The following is a 16,804-nucleotide window of genomic DNA, read 5'->3' on the forward strand; positions in this document are numbered from 1 at the left end:
CACATGCACACACATACACACACACACGCATGCACATTGAAGTACACCATGCAGAGAATCTCAGGCTCCCAAGCGCATACTAACTCTCACACACCATGCTCTGCAGAGCCAAAGTGCAGATAGGTCCCCAGAACTCTTCTTGGTCCCCTCTCCTCCCCTTGCTCCTGTTCCTGTCTTCCCCCCACACACCTTCCGCTCTACCTCCTTAGTGCCATTAGAGCAAGTGATGACAACACAGGGAGGAAATGCTGCCATGGCAACACCATCCGCCACATCCTCCTGCCCACCCCAGGCTTCAGTCCTGTGGTGGAGCCCTGGCAGGAACAGCTTCTCTCCATCCACAAGGCCCTACCACTGAGGAACTGGTGGAACTGGAGGTTGTTCCAGCTCGCTGTCATTCCATTCACCTCTGATGCAGCAAAGAGCTAACAAAAGCAGCCTTCTTTGCTCATGAAAAGTATCTGGTGGAAACACTTCCTCCATCATATCCTGATCTCTTCCAGCCATTTCAGTCTTCTCCATTGTTACCTGCCTACCTGGGTGGTGGTCAAGAGATAATTCTTTCCCTCAAGGACACCTCCTGCCAGACCTCTCTGCTGGTACACCAGAGTATAACTTGGGGAAGGAACAGCTTGCTTTGGATGCCTAGTGGGACAGTCTGATGATCCCCTTCCCATTGTTCTTCGGAGGCTAGTGCCCCTCTCACCTCCTGTCCCACACCCTTTGCCAGGAACTACACCTGAAGCTTCCCCTGACAGCCTTAGTGTTTGGAAAGGCAGACCAAGGGGGAGTGGGCCATGGGGCCTCCTAGGGAGAAACTCTAAGCCCCACCCCTCTCAAAAATAATAATGATAATAATAATAAAGGAGAAGAGCGGTTTAGGCCAGGCAGAAAAGCTGTGCTTAGCTCTGGAGAGGGAGGAGGGTGAGGAGGGGTGGAGGTGGAAATCCCTGAGAAGGCTTCACTCCTCATAAGTGATTTGTTTTACTCCTTCTCTAAGAATTAGTATTCTGTTCCCATTGAACATAAAGGAAAACCGAGGCCATCAAAGGAGGGAAGTTTAAGCCAGAGCCAACAATTCTCCTTCACCCTCTCCATCAAAAAACACTACTGAAGGGTCTCCTGTCCTGGGGATGGTGTCATCCTGGTTCTGTAGGGAGGGAGGGAGAAACTGCTGAGTCCCAGGACAGAACATTGGAGGGATTGGATACAGGCCTCTGGGAGAACAAAGGGCTCCTGGCATCCTGGCTCAGCCCCCCCACCCTCAGCCCCCCACCAGGCCAAGCACGCTGCGGGCTCCTGCCTCCAAGAGCCGCCCACGGCAGCACTTATTATAGTCTCAGCTGCGTCAGGAGGGTGGGACGCCAAATCAGGGGACTGCTGTGACTCCCCAAGTCCCGGGAAGGGGTCTCCAAGGCTGCAGAGAGACCTTCTTTCGCCCATCTTACCCCACCCCCAAGGGGTCTCAACCTCTTTTCCACTTTGGCCTAACCACTTCAGGATTCTCACCTGGCTGGAGGATAGAGAGCCTTGAACTCCAAGACCCCTAGAGGGGTGGGGGACACGGAGCAGACGGTTTCCATTCACTCTGCCTGCCTCCTCTTTAATCTTCTGAAAGAATCCCACTCAGCAAACCTCAGGAGACTGAAAGGGAACCCTGAAGAGGCCGGCTCTCACTGCCTCAACTGAAGGGTCCTTATACTTGGGGAGTGAAATCCTCCACCTGTGGGTAACCAGGTGTCAGGGCAGTGCCTCCACTAATTCAGCATCCCCCGGTTGGTCCCCTACCCACCATACACACGGATTCCTCTCTGCTTCTGCCCGCTGTTTCTGAGGCACTCTTGGAGCTACGGTTGCTATGGAGACTGGATGCATTTTGGCATGGGGGGGTATCAGTCTAAGACACATCCTTCTCCCTCCTCCTAGAGCTGGAGCCTTTGACTTACCCTGTGGCCTGGGCTCCTCCAGCACTCAGATCTCTCCCTTCTCTCCTACCCTGCTAAGTTCCATGTTTGTCCCCATCCCTGGGGAACATTTTCCAAGTTCACTTTGGGACAGTCGAGCTCAAGTCTTGGCCTCGTCAAAGTATTAAATGTGGTGGTGTGAGTGGGAAAGGGAGCTGGGTCATGAGAACGGGAACCTTCCAGGTACCTGGGGGAGACAAGAGATCCTGGGGGAAGGGATTTCAGGGCCCCCACTTTCCCACTTCATCTTCCCCAGAATTGGCAGTGACCCTGGGTTTGCTCTGTTTACCGCGGCCCCTGTCCACCCAATAGATCGATTTTCACCCTTATCCCTAAATGCCATACCTCACAATCGCGCTTCCTAACCTTGGTGCGCGAGAGGAGGGGGCTAGGTTGTTGGAGGAGGTGAGTCCAAGTCCCAGGAAATCCAGCCCAGGATTTGGGAGAGAAATCCAGCCCTGGATTTTGCACCGCCCTCGCAGACATCGGTGCTGGTGGAGAAAAGGTGGGGGGGAGATAGGGTGGGGGGGCCTGGGGGCCGCCTCCTCCTCAATGTGAGGGGAGCGCCCGGACACAGCGCGCATCCGGACCAAGCCGAGCCCAGGCGAGGCCCCCGGACTCTTCGCCCGGATCTCACGCCCCTCCCCTCCCAGACCCCAGACCCGTGGGTTCCCACCCACCTCCCGTTCCCTCTTTCCTCCCCCGCCGCCTCCTGTATCTCCATCCCCAGCATCCTCCCCGCGCCCCTGCGAATCCCCCGCACGGCCAGCCCCACTAGCTTCCCACCCTCCTCTAGACCCTCTTTCCGACCGCATCCGCGGCTCCTGTCCCTTGAGTCCCAATTCCCCGCCCCTGCCTCCCCCGCACAGGTTCGTTTCCCCTAGCCTCTGCTCCCCTTTTCTGCTCCCTTTTCCTCTCTCTCCCCCATTTGCCCCCACTACTGTCCTCCCCTCCCTCCCCCACCCATCTCAGCGCCCCCACCCAGGCCGGGGTGGACGGTCCGGCGCGCCTCCCTGGAGCAGCACCAAGGTCCCGGGGCTCCAAGAGGGTGGGGGCGCAGGGCGGGGAGCATGGGGAGGGGGCGCCCCATGTGATGGGAGGGGGGCGCAAGCGGAGGCGGCGGAGGCGGCGGCGACAGCGGAGCCGGGCCGGGGGCTCAGCGGGGTCCGGGGGCTGGGGGCAGCGAGCAGGGCGGCCCCATGGCCGGGCCCCCCTGAGGCAGTCCGGGGGAGTCCCCTCCCCTCCCCAGCTCGGGGGTCTCCGGGCCCCATGAGCCGGGGCGCGGGCGCGCTTCAGCGCCGGACAACGACCTACCTCATCTCGCTGACCCTGGTTAAGCTCGAGTCGGTGCCTCCGCCGCCGCCTTCTCCGTCTGCGGCCGCGGCCGGCGCCGCCGGTGCCAGAGGCTCCGAGACTGGGGATCCTGGCAGCCCCCGAGGCGCGGAGGAGCCGGGCAAGAAGCGGCACGAACGTCTCTTCCACCGGCAGGATGCGCTGTGGATCAGCACGAGCAGCGCGGGCACCGGGGGCGCGGAGCCCCCAGCCCTGTCCCCGGCTCCGGCCAGTCCGGCCCGCCCAGTCTCCCCCGCTCCCGGCCGCCGCCTCTCCCTCTGGGCCGTCCCTCCGGGACCCCCGCTCTCCGGGGGACTGAGCCCCGACCCCAAGCCTGGGGGCGCCCCCACCTCCTCCCGGCGCCCCCTACTCAGCAGCCCGAGCTGGGGCGGCCCGGAGCCCGAAGGCCGGGCGGGCGGCGGCATCCCTGGCTCATCCTCTCCGCACCCTGGCACTGGCAGCCGGAGGCTCAAGGTGGCGCCTCCTCCGCCGGCTCCCAAGCCTTGCAAGACCGTGACCACGAGTGGAGCCAAAGCCGGCGGGGGCAAGGGCGCGGGTAGCCGCCTGTCATGGCCCGAAAGCGAGGGCAAGCCCAGGGTCAAGGGGTCAAAGAGCAGCGCTGGGACTGGAGCTTCGGTCTCTGCCGCCGCCACCGCTGCCGCCGCCGGGGGAGGGGGGGCTACAGCTTCGACCTCTGGTGGGGTCGGGGCTGGGGCTGGAGCCCGAGGGAAGTTGTCCCCTCGGAAAGGCAAGAGTAAGACCTTGGACAACAGTGACTTGCATCCGGGACCGCCTGCCGGCTCTCCTCCTCCGCTAACCCTCCCACCAACTCCGAGTCCAGCCACTGCTGTCACCGCTGCTTCCGCGCAGCCCCCCGGGCCTGCACCTCCAATCACTCTGGAGCCTCCAGCTCCGGGGCTGAAACGGGGCCGGGAGGGGGGCCGAGCATCCACTCGTGACCGCAAGATGCTCAAGTTTATCAGCGGCATCTTCACCAAGAGCACAGGAGGGCCTCCTGGCTCCGGGCCCCTTCCCGGACCCCCCAGCCTGTCTTCTGGCAGCGGGTCCAGGGAGCTGCTGGGCGCCGAGCTCCGCGCTTCCCCTAGTGAGTTGAGTCAGGGCTTGAGAACAGGGAGGGAAGGGTACCTGGAATGCTCAGCTTGGGGTGGAGGAGCGAGGTCCAGGAAACTAGGGAAGCTTTTCTCTGGGGTGGGCGGATGAACCAAGCTCACTCCTCTGCCAAGGATTGGGGCAAAGAATAGGAGTCCTGAAGCGGAGCGAGTAGCTGCATTGTGCGACAGGAGAAAGGACTTGATTTCAGAGGGACTCAGCCTCAGAGCTTTCTGGGAAAATAATGTCCTTGATCAGAGTGACTAGAAAATTGCTCCCAGAGAAGCCCAGGACCCCACTTCCAGCCTCAGCTGAACTCTGGGAGCATGGAAACGGGGCTTTGCCGTGTTTAGAGCGACGTTGAAGGTGAAGGGGATGAGGAAGCCTCAGTTTCCCCTGAGCACTTGGGGCAGGTGGCATGACAGTGACCTTGCAGGCAGCTTCTCGCCAGGGACTAGTCGTCCCCTGGGCTGAGAGCAGGCTAGTGATGTTTTTCGTGCGGTGAAGGCGGATTGGGCGGTACGCGAGTCCGCGGGGGCTGGAACGTGCAGAATACTTAAATGTGAAGTGAGAGGGGGCGGATAGGAAGCCTCACTTCCCCCACTGCCCACCCCCTCCCCAGAGCCGCATTGAAACCCACCCGGGGCTGACCCTGGAGTGAGTCAGGTGGGGCGGAACTGCTGCAAAGGCAATCCGTACCCCGGGAGACTTGGGAGGCGGTACGGGGAAGGTAGTGTTTTTTACGGGGGCAGGGTGTCTATTATTATTACTATTTTCCTACTGGAGGAGATAGGCAGGAGACTCTTGGTTCGGCTCACACTCCCGGGAGAGGAGGCGGGTCCGGGAGCGGAGGCGGCCCCCGGGGTTTGGCTCCGGAGCGGGTGGGAGCAGATGGCTCCGGATCCCAGAGTTCCCGCCGCAGCTGCGGCGCCCCGGGAACGTCCGGCCGGTGTCAGGCGCGGGGGCTGGACCTGGCTGGCGGAAGGAGCATCCTTTCCCCCGGGCCTGTGGCTTCTCTCGGCCAGGCGATGGAGCCCTTCCCCACAGTTCTTTTGGAGGGCGTTTGTGGGGAGGGTGTGGGAGATGGAGGCATAGGAAAATCCTAGCTCTTTCCCTTGGGCTGTGGGGAGGAGTCCAGGGCTACAGTGCCGTTGACCTTGAAGAAGGGGAGGGAAACCCCTCACCTCAGTTTCTCTCCTGTGGAATGGAGGTTGGGGAAGACACACTCTCTTCTGTGTTTCAGCACCTCCTCCCAGGGTCTGCCCTGGGAACCAGTGGGTTAGGGAGGAGCTCCTCTTCTATTCTTTTTCCAGAGGGAAGAACCTGCCACTGTCAGAGCCCTGGTCTCCCTGTCTGGGGCCGGGACCCGCGTTTGGGGATGTGCTTTAAGGGAGATGCCAACTGAAGTATTTTTGTCTTGCTAGCTCCGTTGCTAAGCAACCACTGAGCGGCAGCAACAGCTGGGGGAGAGTGGCTGGGATGGGAGGCCTGGGGACCACCCTCAAACCTGTCTGTTGCACACACCTCTCCAGTGCAGGCAGGGTTGGGGGGGGGTTGGAAAGCTGCAGAGGGAGGAGGGGTGGCTCAGTGTTGGGGGTCCTTCTGAGCCAGGAGCCTCCCCTCTTACTGCCCTTCTCCCGTTACAGAGGCTGTGATCAATAGCCAGGAATGGACTTTGAGCCGCTCCATTCCTGAACTGCGCCTGGTAGGTAACCCAGTCCCCTTGCCTATAGGGAAGGCTGACCTCCCACCCACTGCACTCTCAGCTCTCTCCCTTCACCTCTCCTTCTCTCTCTCTCTCTCTCTCTTTGGGAATAGGGAATCGTTTTCCAGTTCTCCTGAGAGTCTGCCTTCATAGCACCAACATGGGGTTTGCTACAGCCTCCTCACAAGTTTTTCCTATCTAGTCTTTATGCAGCCATCCCCTTTTTCCTGTTTGTTCATGGTCCTCCTCCAGGCTTCTCATTTCTGGTATCTGCCCTTTGGCCTTCATGTTGTATTGCCTAGAACTGAGTAAAGTTTTCCAACTAGTGCCTAGAGCTGTGACATGCTACAAACACACACACACAGAGACACACACACACAATATATCTAGTATGTTTTCTAAACAACCCAACACACAAAAAAGCTGGTACTGAATTGCTGACATTCTTCAGCTCGTGCTCCACTTTGAGCTTGGGATCATTTCTTACCACACTCATGCCCTGATCCTCCCAACTGCTCCGATCCCCCCAGCTGCTCTGATCCTCCCAACTGCTCTCTCTGGAATGACTGTCATCCAGGCCCTGTAGGGTCCTGCTTGGATGACTTATCTCTCTGGGTTTTCTGGAGTGTCCAGACCCATGCATCCTGCCTTCTCTTATATCCCACAATTTCTGCTCCACAACCTTGCCCTCAGGGTGTGCTGGGCGATGCCAGGAGTGGGAAGTCATCGCTCATCCACCGATTCCTGACTGGCTCATACCAGGTGCTGGAGAAGACAGAGAGTGAGTTCTGAAGAGCCATAGTAAGCTAACCATTGGGGTCAGGGATCCAGGAGTGAGATCAATGATTAGGCAGGTGTGGAGACCAGGGGGGAAGGATGAGGCCATAATAGCAAAAGCACTGGGAGCATGGGGAGGTTTGGTGACCTGTCACCTCTGACCTGTTACCCCTTCCGACTCTTCTGGACAGGTGAGCAGTACAAGAAAGAAATGTTGGTGGATGGACAGACACATCTGGTGCTAATCCGAGAGGAAGCTGGGGCACCTGATGCCAAGGTGAGGGTGGAGGTGGTGGGGGACAGGCTGGCTGGGGTCAGCACTGGCCAAAGGAGAGGGCTCTGGTTTCCCAGGTCTCCATCTGGATTGGGTCCAGAGGAGTAGACCTGTCTGACTTTCCATTTGCTCCCTCACTCCCCGCAAGTTCTCAGGCTGGGCAGATGCTGTGATCTTCGTCTTCAGCCTGGAGGATGAGAACAGTTTCCAGGCTGTGAGCCGTCTCCATGGGCAGCTGAGTTCCCTTCGCGGGGAGGGACGAGGAGGCCTGGCCTTGGCACTGGTGGGGACACAAGGTAAGGAGGGGTTAGGAAAGCACTGCTTTCAAGGGAGGCCCTGAGGAGGCTACTGGGATATTGCCCAACATGGGTGAGAACTTGGTAAGGTGTGGAAATGGCCACTTGGATTACAGTACCCTTTTGGAGGGAGCCTGGTCTCCAAATAAGGGAGTCATGAAACCAAACAATAACTTCCCAAGGTCTGAGCAGAGAACAGGGGATCTCCAGGGAGGAAAGGACAGCTATAGTAGCCATCTCCTTGCCTCTCCTGAAATGTCACCTACCTTGTGTTCTGACACTGCCATTTCCCAGTGCCACCATCCTAGGACACAGAAAATCTCAAGTCCTAGTGTGGATAGGAAACCTTTTCCATCTTCCTTTTTGCGACAGCTGGGTCAGGCTGACACCTTTTAAAGGAACTTATCCAAAAACAAAGTGAAAACACAAAGGAATTGATGATGAAAAGAAGAGAGCAGAAAACCTTTTAGTTCTCAAAGAAGTGACTCAGAGGCTCCCAGACTCTGCCAGGGCCAGGAAATGCTTTTCCAGCACTCCCCTGTGTCGAGCTGGTGGGACTTGGTCTGGATGCCTGTTCTGCTGGTGCCTATCTCCACCTGTTGCTTGCATCCTGGTTTCTTGCTGCAGAGTGGGCAGTCCAGCCATGACCCATGGGCACCCAACCTTTTCCTAGTTCACAAGCTGGTGTCCTCCCACCAGTTCAGGGTTCTATGGATTTGCAGGGCAGGGTGATTGTCGCTCGCGCCAGGGTCTCAGCTATGTAGACCTTGTCAGGAAGCACCACTCAGCAGCTCTGGAGTATTCTTTGAGGACACACACACACACACACCTCACCCAGCTAGGTGTGTGAACTGGGCCCAGTACTCAGAAAGGGCTTATGTACTCCCATTCCACCTGGTCACAGAAAAGATGATCTCTCACACCCCATCCCCAGTGGACCCAGCCTGAGGGCCCAGTGCAAGGATAAGGGAATTGTGAAAAATCGAACAAGGTGGGGCTCCTTGTTCAATCCTGCCCCTTTGCTGTCCCCTCAGACAGGATCAGTGCTTCCTCCCCTCGGGTGGTGGGAGATGCTCGTGCCAGAGCTCTGTGCGCGGACATGAAACGCTGCAGCTACTATGAGACTTGTGCAACCTATGGGCTCAATGTGGATCGGGTCTTCCAGGAGGGTGAGTGTAGTGATCTCCAGCATATGTGGGAAGCCAGAGCAAGGGGCCTGGGATATTCTCAGTGGTCAGGCATCCAGGCCTCTCTCTGTGAGTGACAGGAAATTAGCCTTTGTGGGAGGGAGGAGAGATCAGGGAGGCCAGAGGTTTGCTTAATAGTCGCAAGGTCTTTCTGGGCTGGAGGAGCTGGCAAGGCCACAGGTGGCATGGAGGCCACAGTGACAAGGAAGTTGGGTCCTGTGTTGTCTACTGGGGATTTCTCAAAGCTGGGCATGGAAGGGTGGTCTTGGGTATCTGGCCTGCTCACACCTCCTTCCCTCAACTCCCCTCAGTGGCCCAGAAGGTGGTGACCTTGCGCAAGCAGCAACAGCTTCTGGCTGCCTGCAAGTCCCTGCCCAGCTCCCCAAGCCACTCAGCTGCATCCACTCCGGTAGCTGGCCAGGTGAGTTGGGGTTTCAGAGTCTGCAGAGGGGCCGGTAAGATGCAGAGGGGCTGGGGATCCTAGGACAGGTACAGAGTACCCAAGGAGGTTCAGGGAGTGGGGAAACAGATGGAAATGGCAGTGAAACTATTGGCAGAAAGTGCATTGGACTGGAAATCAACCAGATTTGAGACATCATTTGCAGTGTCCTTAAGCAACTCACCTAACCTCCCAAGGCTATCAGGAAGATTGTATGACACAATACTTGTGAATCAACCTTTACAACATTTAAAGCATTGTCACAATGTTAGTGAGGATTTTAAAAATTATTAATGACAACATAAATAAATGGTGAGGTGATCAAGGAATGTCTCAAATTCCCCATAACGAGATATGAGTGTAGCTTGGTGGAGTAGGGGGCATCTCAGCTCTGCTGACTCTTCCATATGTGCCCAGGCTAGTAATGGGGGCCACACTAGCGACTACTCTTCTTCCCTCCCGTCCTCACCGAATGTTGGTCACCGGGAGCTCCGAGCCGAGGCAGCTGCAGTGGCTGGATTGAGCACCCCAGGGTCCCTGCACCGGGCAGCCAAGCGCAGGACCAGCCTTTTTGCGGTATTGGACATGGACATGCTGACCCCCATCCTCCTGTCCCCCATGACCTGCCCATCTTCCCTAGTTCCTAGACTCCTCTGTTGGGCCCTTCTTCATCTATCTTCCCTATCGTCACATCACTGTATCCCTCTATCCGTCCTCAAACTGATTCCAATAACCATTCCAGAATCGTCGGGGTAGTGACTCCGAGAAACGAAGCTTGGATAGTCGGGGAGAGACAACAGGGAGTGGGCGAGCCATCCCCATCAAACAGGTGAGTGATCCAGGGGCTGGGACAGGCTAGGGGCAGCTGGTCTTAGTTGGCTTTTTTCCCACATGTGTCTTTCCCCTTTCTCCAGAGCTTCCTACTGAAACGAAGTGGCAATTCCTTGAACAAAGAATGGAAGAAGAAATATGTAACCCTGTCCAGTAATGGCTTTCTACTCTACCACCCCAGTATTAACGTGAGTGGCAGAGACTGGGCCACATTGGCCAGCTTTGGATTTCCCTCAAGTTCTACCTGTCTATGCCTCTGACAAAGCACTAACCTCATTTCTAGGAAGTGCTAGTCCTCTTCTCTTAAGTTTAGCAGGCATGTGTTAAGAGCCCACCATGTGCCCATGCCAGGAATGTAAAGGTAAATACATTGCCCCAGGAACTTGCAGTCTAGTGGGAGAGCACCCAGGAAGGGAACGCTTTCTGGAGGAGACAATGCTGGGCCAAGTCTGATGGGCCCATCCCCTAGATGTTCATCACAACCCATTTGGCCCCCAAGACCCCTCCCCAGTCCCTCTCTATTCTGTACCATATTGACTGCTTCCCAGCATACCAAGGACCCCAACCTTCCCTACACTCTCGGCCCTGTACCCCTCCAGGATTACATCCACAGTACCCACGGCAAGGAGATGGACTTGCTGCGAACAACAGTCAAAGTCCCGGGCAAGCGGCCCCCGAGGGCCATCTCTGCCTTTGGCCCCTCAGCCAGCATTAACGGGCTCGTCAAGGACATGAGCACTGTCCAGATGGGTGAAGGCCTGGGTGAGTAAGGTTTATGACATAGGAGCAGAAGAGGGGCCAGGGCAGGGGAAAAAGAGGGGTAAGAGGGAAGAGGGGGCTGGCACTGGGCAAGTAGGGAGCTGGGTGATAAAGAGGGACCACATAAGGAATGGGGCCAGAAGAAAGAGGCTCACTGAGGTTTCATCTTCTTCCGACAGAAGCCACTACTCCCATGCCAAGCCCTAGCCCCAGCCCCAGTTCCCTGCAGCCACCACCAGATCAGACATCCAAACACCTGCTGAAGCCAGACCGGAATTTGGCCCGAGCCCTCAGCACGGGTCAGTGGGGATGACCTTCCATCTGCTGTCTTCCACACCCAAATAGGATGAGTGTGGGAAATGAATATGGGGTGAAGGCTTGGAGGCTGGAATAAATGCATGAGTGAACACATGGAGCCCCACACATGAATAAGTTCAATCATACCATGTCTATCATAATGGTTAAGACAAGTGGACTCTAACGTCAACTGCCTGAGCTTGAATCCTGGCTTGCCACATGGGCAAGTTACTTGACCTCTCCGTGCTTCAGTTTCCTCATCTGTAACATGGAGATAATAGTTTCTACCTCAGAGGGTTGCTTTGAGGTTTAAACAAACTGAGAATATTGTCTAGTACATAGTCAGCCATGTTTGACATGTTTGAAAAAAAATATATATATATATAGTATGCAAATAACATTGTAAACAAATGATCCTCACAACAGTTTTGTCAGGTCAAGATTATTACCCCTATTTCAGAGATAAAGAAACTGAGGCTCAGAAGAGTAAGTGCCTTGCTCAAGGTCTTAAGGCCAGTAAGTGGCAGAACCAGGATCTGAGTGCAGGACTGACTCTAAACCTCTCATCTCCCTGCATCCCCAGGAATGATCAAGGGGGAACTCCTGGAGAGGGACAGTTGAGGAGGGGAGCCCTAAAATGCCAAAGCTAGTTCAGGGAATGAGACAGGCTATCAAGAAATCAGGAAATCTGTGGAGGGGGCTACTGAGGCAGCTGTGTCTTCCTCCCTAAGACTGTACCCCATCTGGAGACCTGAGCCCCCTGAGTCGGGAACCCCCTCCTTCTCCCATGGTGAAGAAGCAGAGGAGGAAAAAATTGACAACACCATCTAAGACTGAAGGCTCGGCTGGGCAGGCTGAAGGTGAGGCTCTGGCAGGCACTTCCACTCCCACCCAGAACCCTCATCCCCAACATCAGCTCCCTGGCCTAACTCCTGCAGCAGGAGGAAAAGTGCCTGAGCTGAGTGCTTGACTACCATTACCACTGCACACAACTTAGTGAAAGAGTGGATGGACATCCCCCAGCCCCTGTCCTTCTTTCCTTGTTCCCCAGCTAATTCCTTTCCCCAGCCCCTGTTCTCAACGATGTCCATGTCTATAGCTCCTGCTCCCTCTCCTAATGACGTTCTAGTTCCTCTTCCTTCCCTCAACTCCACTTACCACCCCAGCCCCTGCACCCGGCAGCCCCCCTGATCCCCAGTGATTCAGCCCCTTATCTCTGCATCTCCCACTGATTCCCCAGATCCTGGATTCTGTGACCACCCAGCCCCTTCTCCCAATAACTGTATTTCTTTCTTTTTTCTTTTTTTTTTTTTTTTGAGATGGAGTCTCACTCTGTCACCCAGGCTGGAGTACAGTGGTGCGATCTCGGCTCACTGCAAGCTCTGCCTCCCGGGTTCATGCCATTCTCCTGCCTCAGCCTTCCAAGTAGCTGGGACTACAGGCACTTGCCACCACGCCCGGCTAATTTTTTGTATTTTTTAGTAGAGACGGGGTTTCACTGTGTTAGCCAGGATGGTCTTGATCTCCTGACCTCGTGATCTGCCCGCCTCAGCCTCCCAAAGTGCTGGGATTACAGGCGGTGGGGATTACAGGCATGAGTCACCATGCCCGGCCTTCTCCCGATAACTTTCTATTGCCAAGTGCTCCCCAACAGCCCTTGACCATAGTGATCCCCATTCTTGTCCCTCAGTGATTCCCCGCACACCCACCACCACCAGCCCCAGGGCCCTCTCATCTCAGCCCTGCGCCCCAGCTTCTGTCCCCTTCCCCCGTGTTCACTCAGATCCTGACCCTCCCTTCTTCTCCCAGAGGTCCAGCTCCTCGCTGGTCTTGATAACCCATCCCTGCTGCCCCTGCTCTCTGCCGGGTGCTCAGACCCAGGTTCCAGATCTGCCTACTCTCATGGCTCTTGGCTTCTGTTCCACTCTGCTCCGGGGCCACTGACTTTAGTTCTGCTTTCTCTCCCCATCTGTCTGTCCTGCTTTGTCTCTGGCACTCTGTCACTATCTCTCTCCATCTCTCCATCTACCTGTCTTTTTCTCCTTCTTTCTTGGTCTCTCTTTCTCTGTTCTGCTCTCCATTCTATCTCTATCTCCTTCGCTTCGGGAAACCAGCCAAGCGCAAAATGTGGAAACTAAAATCCTTTGGTAGTTTAAGAAATATTTATAAAGCAGGTAACAAGTGGGGAGCCGGGAGGGGCGCTCAGCTGGGGTGCAGAAGGGTGGGGGTGCCCCCGCCTTCCCCTGCATGTGCTCGGGCTTCCTGCTGCCCCCCACCCTCTGCTTTCCCTACCCCCACTGCCCCACTCCCAGGGGCTCGGGATGGACATCAGGGAGGATGGTCTTGGGAAAGGCAGCCCCTGCTTGAACTCTGTCCCTTAATGACCCCATCCCATCCCCCACTCAGAGGAAAACTTTGAGTTCCTGATCGTGTCCAGCACGGGTCAGACGTGGCACTTTGAGGCAGCCAGTTTTGAGGAGCGGGATGCCTGGGTCCAGGCCATCGAGAGTCAGATCCTAGCCAGTCTGCAATGCTGTGAGAGCAGCAAGGTCAAGGTAAGAGTTTGAGGTGGAGTGGAGGACTGGCCGCAGGAACTGACCCTGGTGCTGACGGCCATTGGCAACGACACGGCCGAAGTCGTGTGAGAGGAGAGCAGAGGTGTCTGAGAAGGAGGTGGGGCTTGGAGGCAGAGTCAGTGCCAACCCAAACCCTCTCTGCAGCTGCGCACAGACAGCCAAAGCGAGGCCGTGGCCATCCAGGCGATCCGGAACGCCAAGGGGAATTCAATCTGCGTGGACTGCGGGGCCCCCAGTGAGTGCCAGGAGGCAGCGGAGGGGCTAGGGAGTGTGGTGAATGCCGGGGTGCCTGTGCTGCCCGGCTGGGAGCCGACCTCTACGCTCCTTCCGCAGACCCCACGTGGGCCAGCTTGAACCTGGGCGCCCTCATCTGCATCGAGTGTTCTGGCATCCACCGCAACCTGGGCACACACCTGTCCCGCGTTCGCTCGCTGGACTTGGACGACTGGCCACGGGAGCTGACCCTGGTGCTGACGGCTATTGGCAACGACACGGCCAACCGCGTGTGGGAAAGCGACACGCGAGGCCGTGCCAAGCCCACGCGGGACTCTTCGCGGTAAGCGTGAGGGAACAGAGCGGGGGGAGGGTTGCTGAGGGTGTGCGAACCTGAGACGGTCCCGTGGGTAGGGGCAGAAGTCCTGGCTGGGGGTCCCTAGAGCCTTTTCCGTTGATCCCTGGTCTTGCAGGGAGGAGCGCGAGTCGTGGATTCGCGCCAAGTACGAGCAGCTGCTGTTCCTGGCGCCGCTGAGCACCACGGAGGAGCCGCTGGGCCGCCAGCTGTGGGCCGCCGTGCAGGCCCAGGACGTGGCTACCGTTCTCCTGCTTTTGGCCCATGCGCGACACGGGCCGCTCGACACCAGCGTAGAGGACCCACAGCTGCGCTCCCCACTCCACCTGGCGGCCGAGCTCGCCCACGTCGTCATCACGCAACTGCTGCTGTGGGTACGTGAGCTGGGGGGAGGAAAGGGGGTCTTTGAGGCTTCATCTCGGAAAACGCCTGGCGCGGGAAAGCCCGAAATTCCCAGAGGGACCCCGGAAGTAGGCTTGGCCATGTCGGGGAGGCGGCGCCGGGTGTGGGCGCCCTGGGGACGCGCGGTCACGCGGCCGTTTCCGCCCTCTAGTACGGCGCGGACGTGGCGGCCCGTGACGCCCAGGGCCGCACGGCGCTGTTCTACGCCCGCCAGGCTGGAAGCCAGCTGTGCGCCGACATCCTTCTCCAGCACGGCTGCCCGGGTGAGGGCGGCAGCGCGGCCACCACGCCCAGCGCGGCCACCACGCCCAGCATCACCGCCACGCCCAGCCCCCGCCGCCGGAGCAGCGCCGCTAGCGTGGGCCGCGCCGACGCCCCGGTTGCGCTGGTATAGTTGCCCAGCGGGAGAGACACCCCCATCCCCACGCGGGCCGGGCACGACCACACCGGGCGGACCGCTGGACAGACGCACCCACTCACCTCTCCGATCCGCACCCCGCCCCACGGGAGCACTTCCTACCCCCACGAGGGCACAGCCCCCACGCCTTCCAGAAGACACAAACTCACCTCCCTCTCCCCAACGAGGCATGGAGACCCCAGCTCAACACGCCCCCTCTCCATTGTTTCCACACTCGGATTGCTCTGGGTCTACCCGCTCGGGGTTCGCGGAAGGGGACGTCCCCAGCGGTACGGGCTCCTAGGCGCTTGGACATGCCCGCTTGTGCCCCCTAGGGGCGGAAAGAAGACCCGGTCCTGCCCGAGCTCAACAATCCCAGGGCGGGAGCCCATACCCAGGCTGGCTCCTGGGGCGACGCCACGCCAGAGGGAGGGTTTAGTACGTGGGAGGGCTAGCCCCGGGACTTGGGGCCAATACGGAAACCCTACCCCTTCCACGCTCATCTCACTGCCCAGTGAAGGGGGCAAGGGCAGCGAGGGGCAGGACCCCTGCTGCTCGTGGGGGTGGGGGGTTCCCAACCCTTTCCGTGAAAGGGACCGTGAGTAGTGGAAACCAGGACGTCCCCTACACCTACCCATGGGTGGAAGCTAAAGAGTCCGGGGGGAACCAAGAGCCTGGGTCCCTCCCACTACTATCTTGGGAGGGAGAAGGGATGGAGCAGGAGCGGGCTAAGAGGGCTGCGGGGGCCTTGTAATTTATTGCTTTGTTCCCCAACATGGGGATGGGGGCGGGCAGGGGCGTGGGGAGGGCGTTTTGGGGTAGGGGAAGCCCAGGGTGGGCAGGGGGTGGGGTGGGGTGGGGGTGCTCTCGGGTTGTGTCTGTGACCGTGACTGCGTACCTGTGACTGTGCAGCGCCCGTGGTGATCTGGGGTAGGGGGCACCCCTACAGTGGGACCCCTCCCCCATTATTCTTTCTGTCCAGCCCCTCCCTCCCACTGGAGCAGCTCCAGAGCCATTCCTCACCCCCGTGACCTCTCCCAGCCAGGGCTGAGAGGATTCGAGGTGGCTGGGAGGGTTTCCAGGCCCCCTGCCCCTTCCCCACAAAGTGGGTGATAGGGCGGACTTACCTGGCCCAGCCCTGCCTCCCTCAGCCAACCCAGCCCTTGGGCTGTCTGTGTCAGTGGTTTCCGGTCTTTTTTTTTTTTTTTTTTCTGGCTAAAATAGTTTGCAAAGGACCAGGTAATTGGGGAGGGGAGAGAGGTGGGGGCAAGGGGGAAATGCCCCCCCATCTCCTTGGAGGCAGTGGTGTGAATCTTCTTCAACAGCAATTAAAGAGGAAGTGATTTTGTCTAGGGGGTGAGCTGCTGGTCTGTTCTTGGAGGCAGGTCAGGGCATGGCCTTGGTCAAGATGGGGTACTGGGGTTGGACAGGGACAGGCAGAGGTGCCTCCCACTGGGGCTGGTGGCAGGACAGTACCCATGGGCATGGAGGTGGTTCCATCATGTACAACAGTTCTGGGTTCATGTAGTGGAGGACGTGGGCAGGTTGGAGTCAGTGGGGACCCTGGGAACAGAGAAGGAACTGACTCTTAAGATGACGCCAGTCCTGGGAGAGTTGGGATATGGTACTTAGAGGAGAGGACAGGCCCATGGAGAGGGGTGGGAAGATGGGACAGCTTTGTTTAAGAGCAGGAACTTTGGAGACAGATCTGATTTTGAAACCTGCCCCTCCACTGCACAGCTAGGGGAGCTTGGTGGCATCTGTTTATCTGTATTCTGAACAGTATCTGTTCAGAGGGCACCTGAAAGGCGCTCCAGCTCTGAGGAGGGCTGCCCCGAGCCAGCCTGCTCACCGTGAGCACTAGGTACCAGAGTAGAACATAGAGTAGGG

General features: G+C 58.0%; 2 protein-coding genes across 3 annotated transcripts in view; one reads left to right on the top strand and one right to left on the bottom strand.

The window, feature by feature from the left end:
* The window catches only part of TSPAN31 (tetraspanin 31), a 10,166-nt gene extending 6,754 nt beyond the window's left edge, over positions 1-3,412 (bottom strand). The window contains exon 1 of the mRNA XM_034935558.3: positions 3,279-3,412. The gene's annotated coding sequence lies outside the window, so the exon portion shown is untranslated. The remainder of the gene's footprint in view (positions 1-3,278) is intronic.
* On the top strand, positions 2,495-16,266 carry AGAP2 (ArfGAP with GTPase domain, ankyrin repeat and PH domain 2). Of its 2 annotated transcripts, XM_034935554.3 has the most exons (19): positions 2,495-4,401; positions 6,053-6,111; positions 6,805-6,892; positions 7,080-7,165; positions 7,311-7,458; positions 8,493-8,627; positions 8,957-9,066; positions 9,502-9,660; positions 9,827-9,913; positions 9,999-10,103; positions 10,515-10,677; positions 10,854-10,973; positions 11,703-11,831; positions 13,086-13,145; positions 13,378-13,526; positions 13,692-13,782; positions 13,881-14,103; positions 14,234-14,489; positions 14,669-16,266. In XM_034935554.3, exons 1-19 carry the CDS (start codon positions 3,234-3,236, stop codon positions 14,909-14,911), a joined length of 3,579 nt encoding a protein of 1,192 aa, XP_034791445.1. In that variant the 5' UTR covers positions 2,495-3,233; the 3' UTR covers positions 14,912-16,266. The 2 variants fall into 2 exon arrangements, with proteins under 2 accessions (XP_034791445.1, XP_034791444.1); XM_034935553.3 differs by lacking the exon at positions 13,086-13,145 and having other exon boundaries at positions 2,527-4,401.
* The last annotated feature ends 538 nt before the right edge of the window (positions 16,267-16,804 follow it).

Source organism: Pan paniscus, chromosome 10 (assembly GCF_029289425.2).
Source record: "Pan paniscus chromosome 10, NHGRI_mPanPan1-v2.0_pri, whole genome shotgun sequence".
Lineage (NCBI taxonomy): Eukaryota > Metazoa > Chordata > Mammalia > Primates > Hominidae > Pan > Pan paniscus.

What these genes read in the sequence shown, in the direction of transcription:
- AGAP2 (XM_034935554.3), top strand. Translation starts at nt 3,234, where the DNA reads ATGAGCCGGGGCGCGGGCGCGCTTCAGCGCCGGACAACGACCTACCTC. An exon ending in AAGAAATATTTATAAAGCAG is followed by an intron (nt 13,146 to 13,377) that starts GTAACAAGTGGG and finishes TCCCCCACTCAG; the next exon opens with AGGAAAACTTTGAGTTCCTG. An exon ending in CGTGGACTGCGGGGCCCCCA is followed by an intron (nt 13,783 to 13,880) that starts GTGAGTGCCAGG and finishes CTCCTTCCGCAG; the next exon opens with ACCCCACGTGGGCCAGCTTG.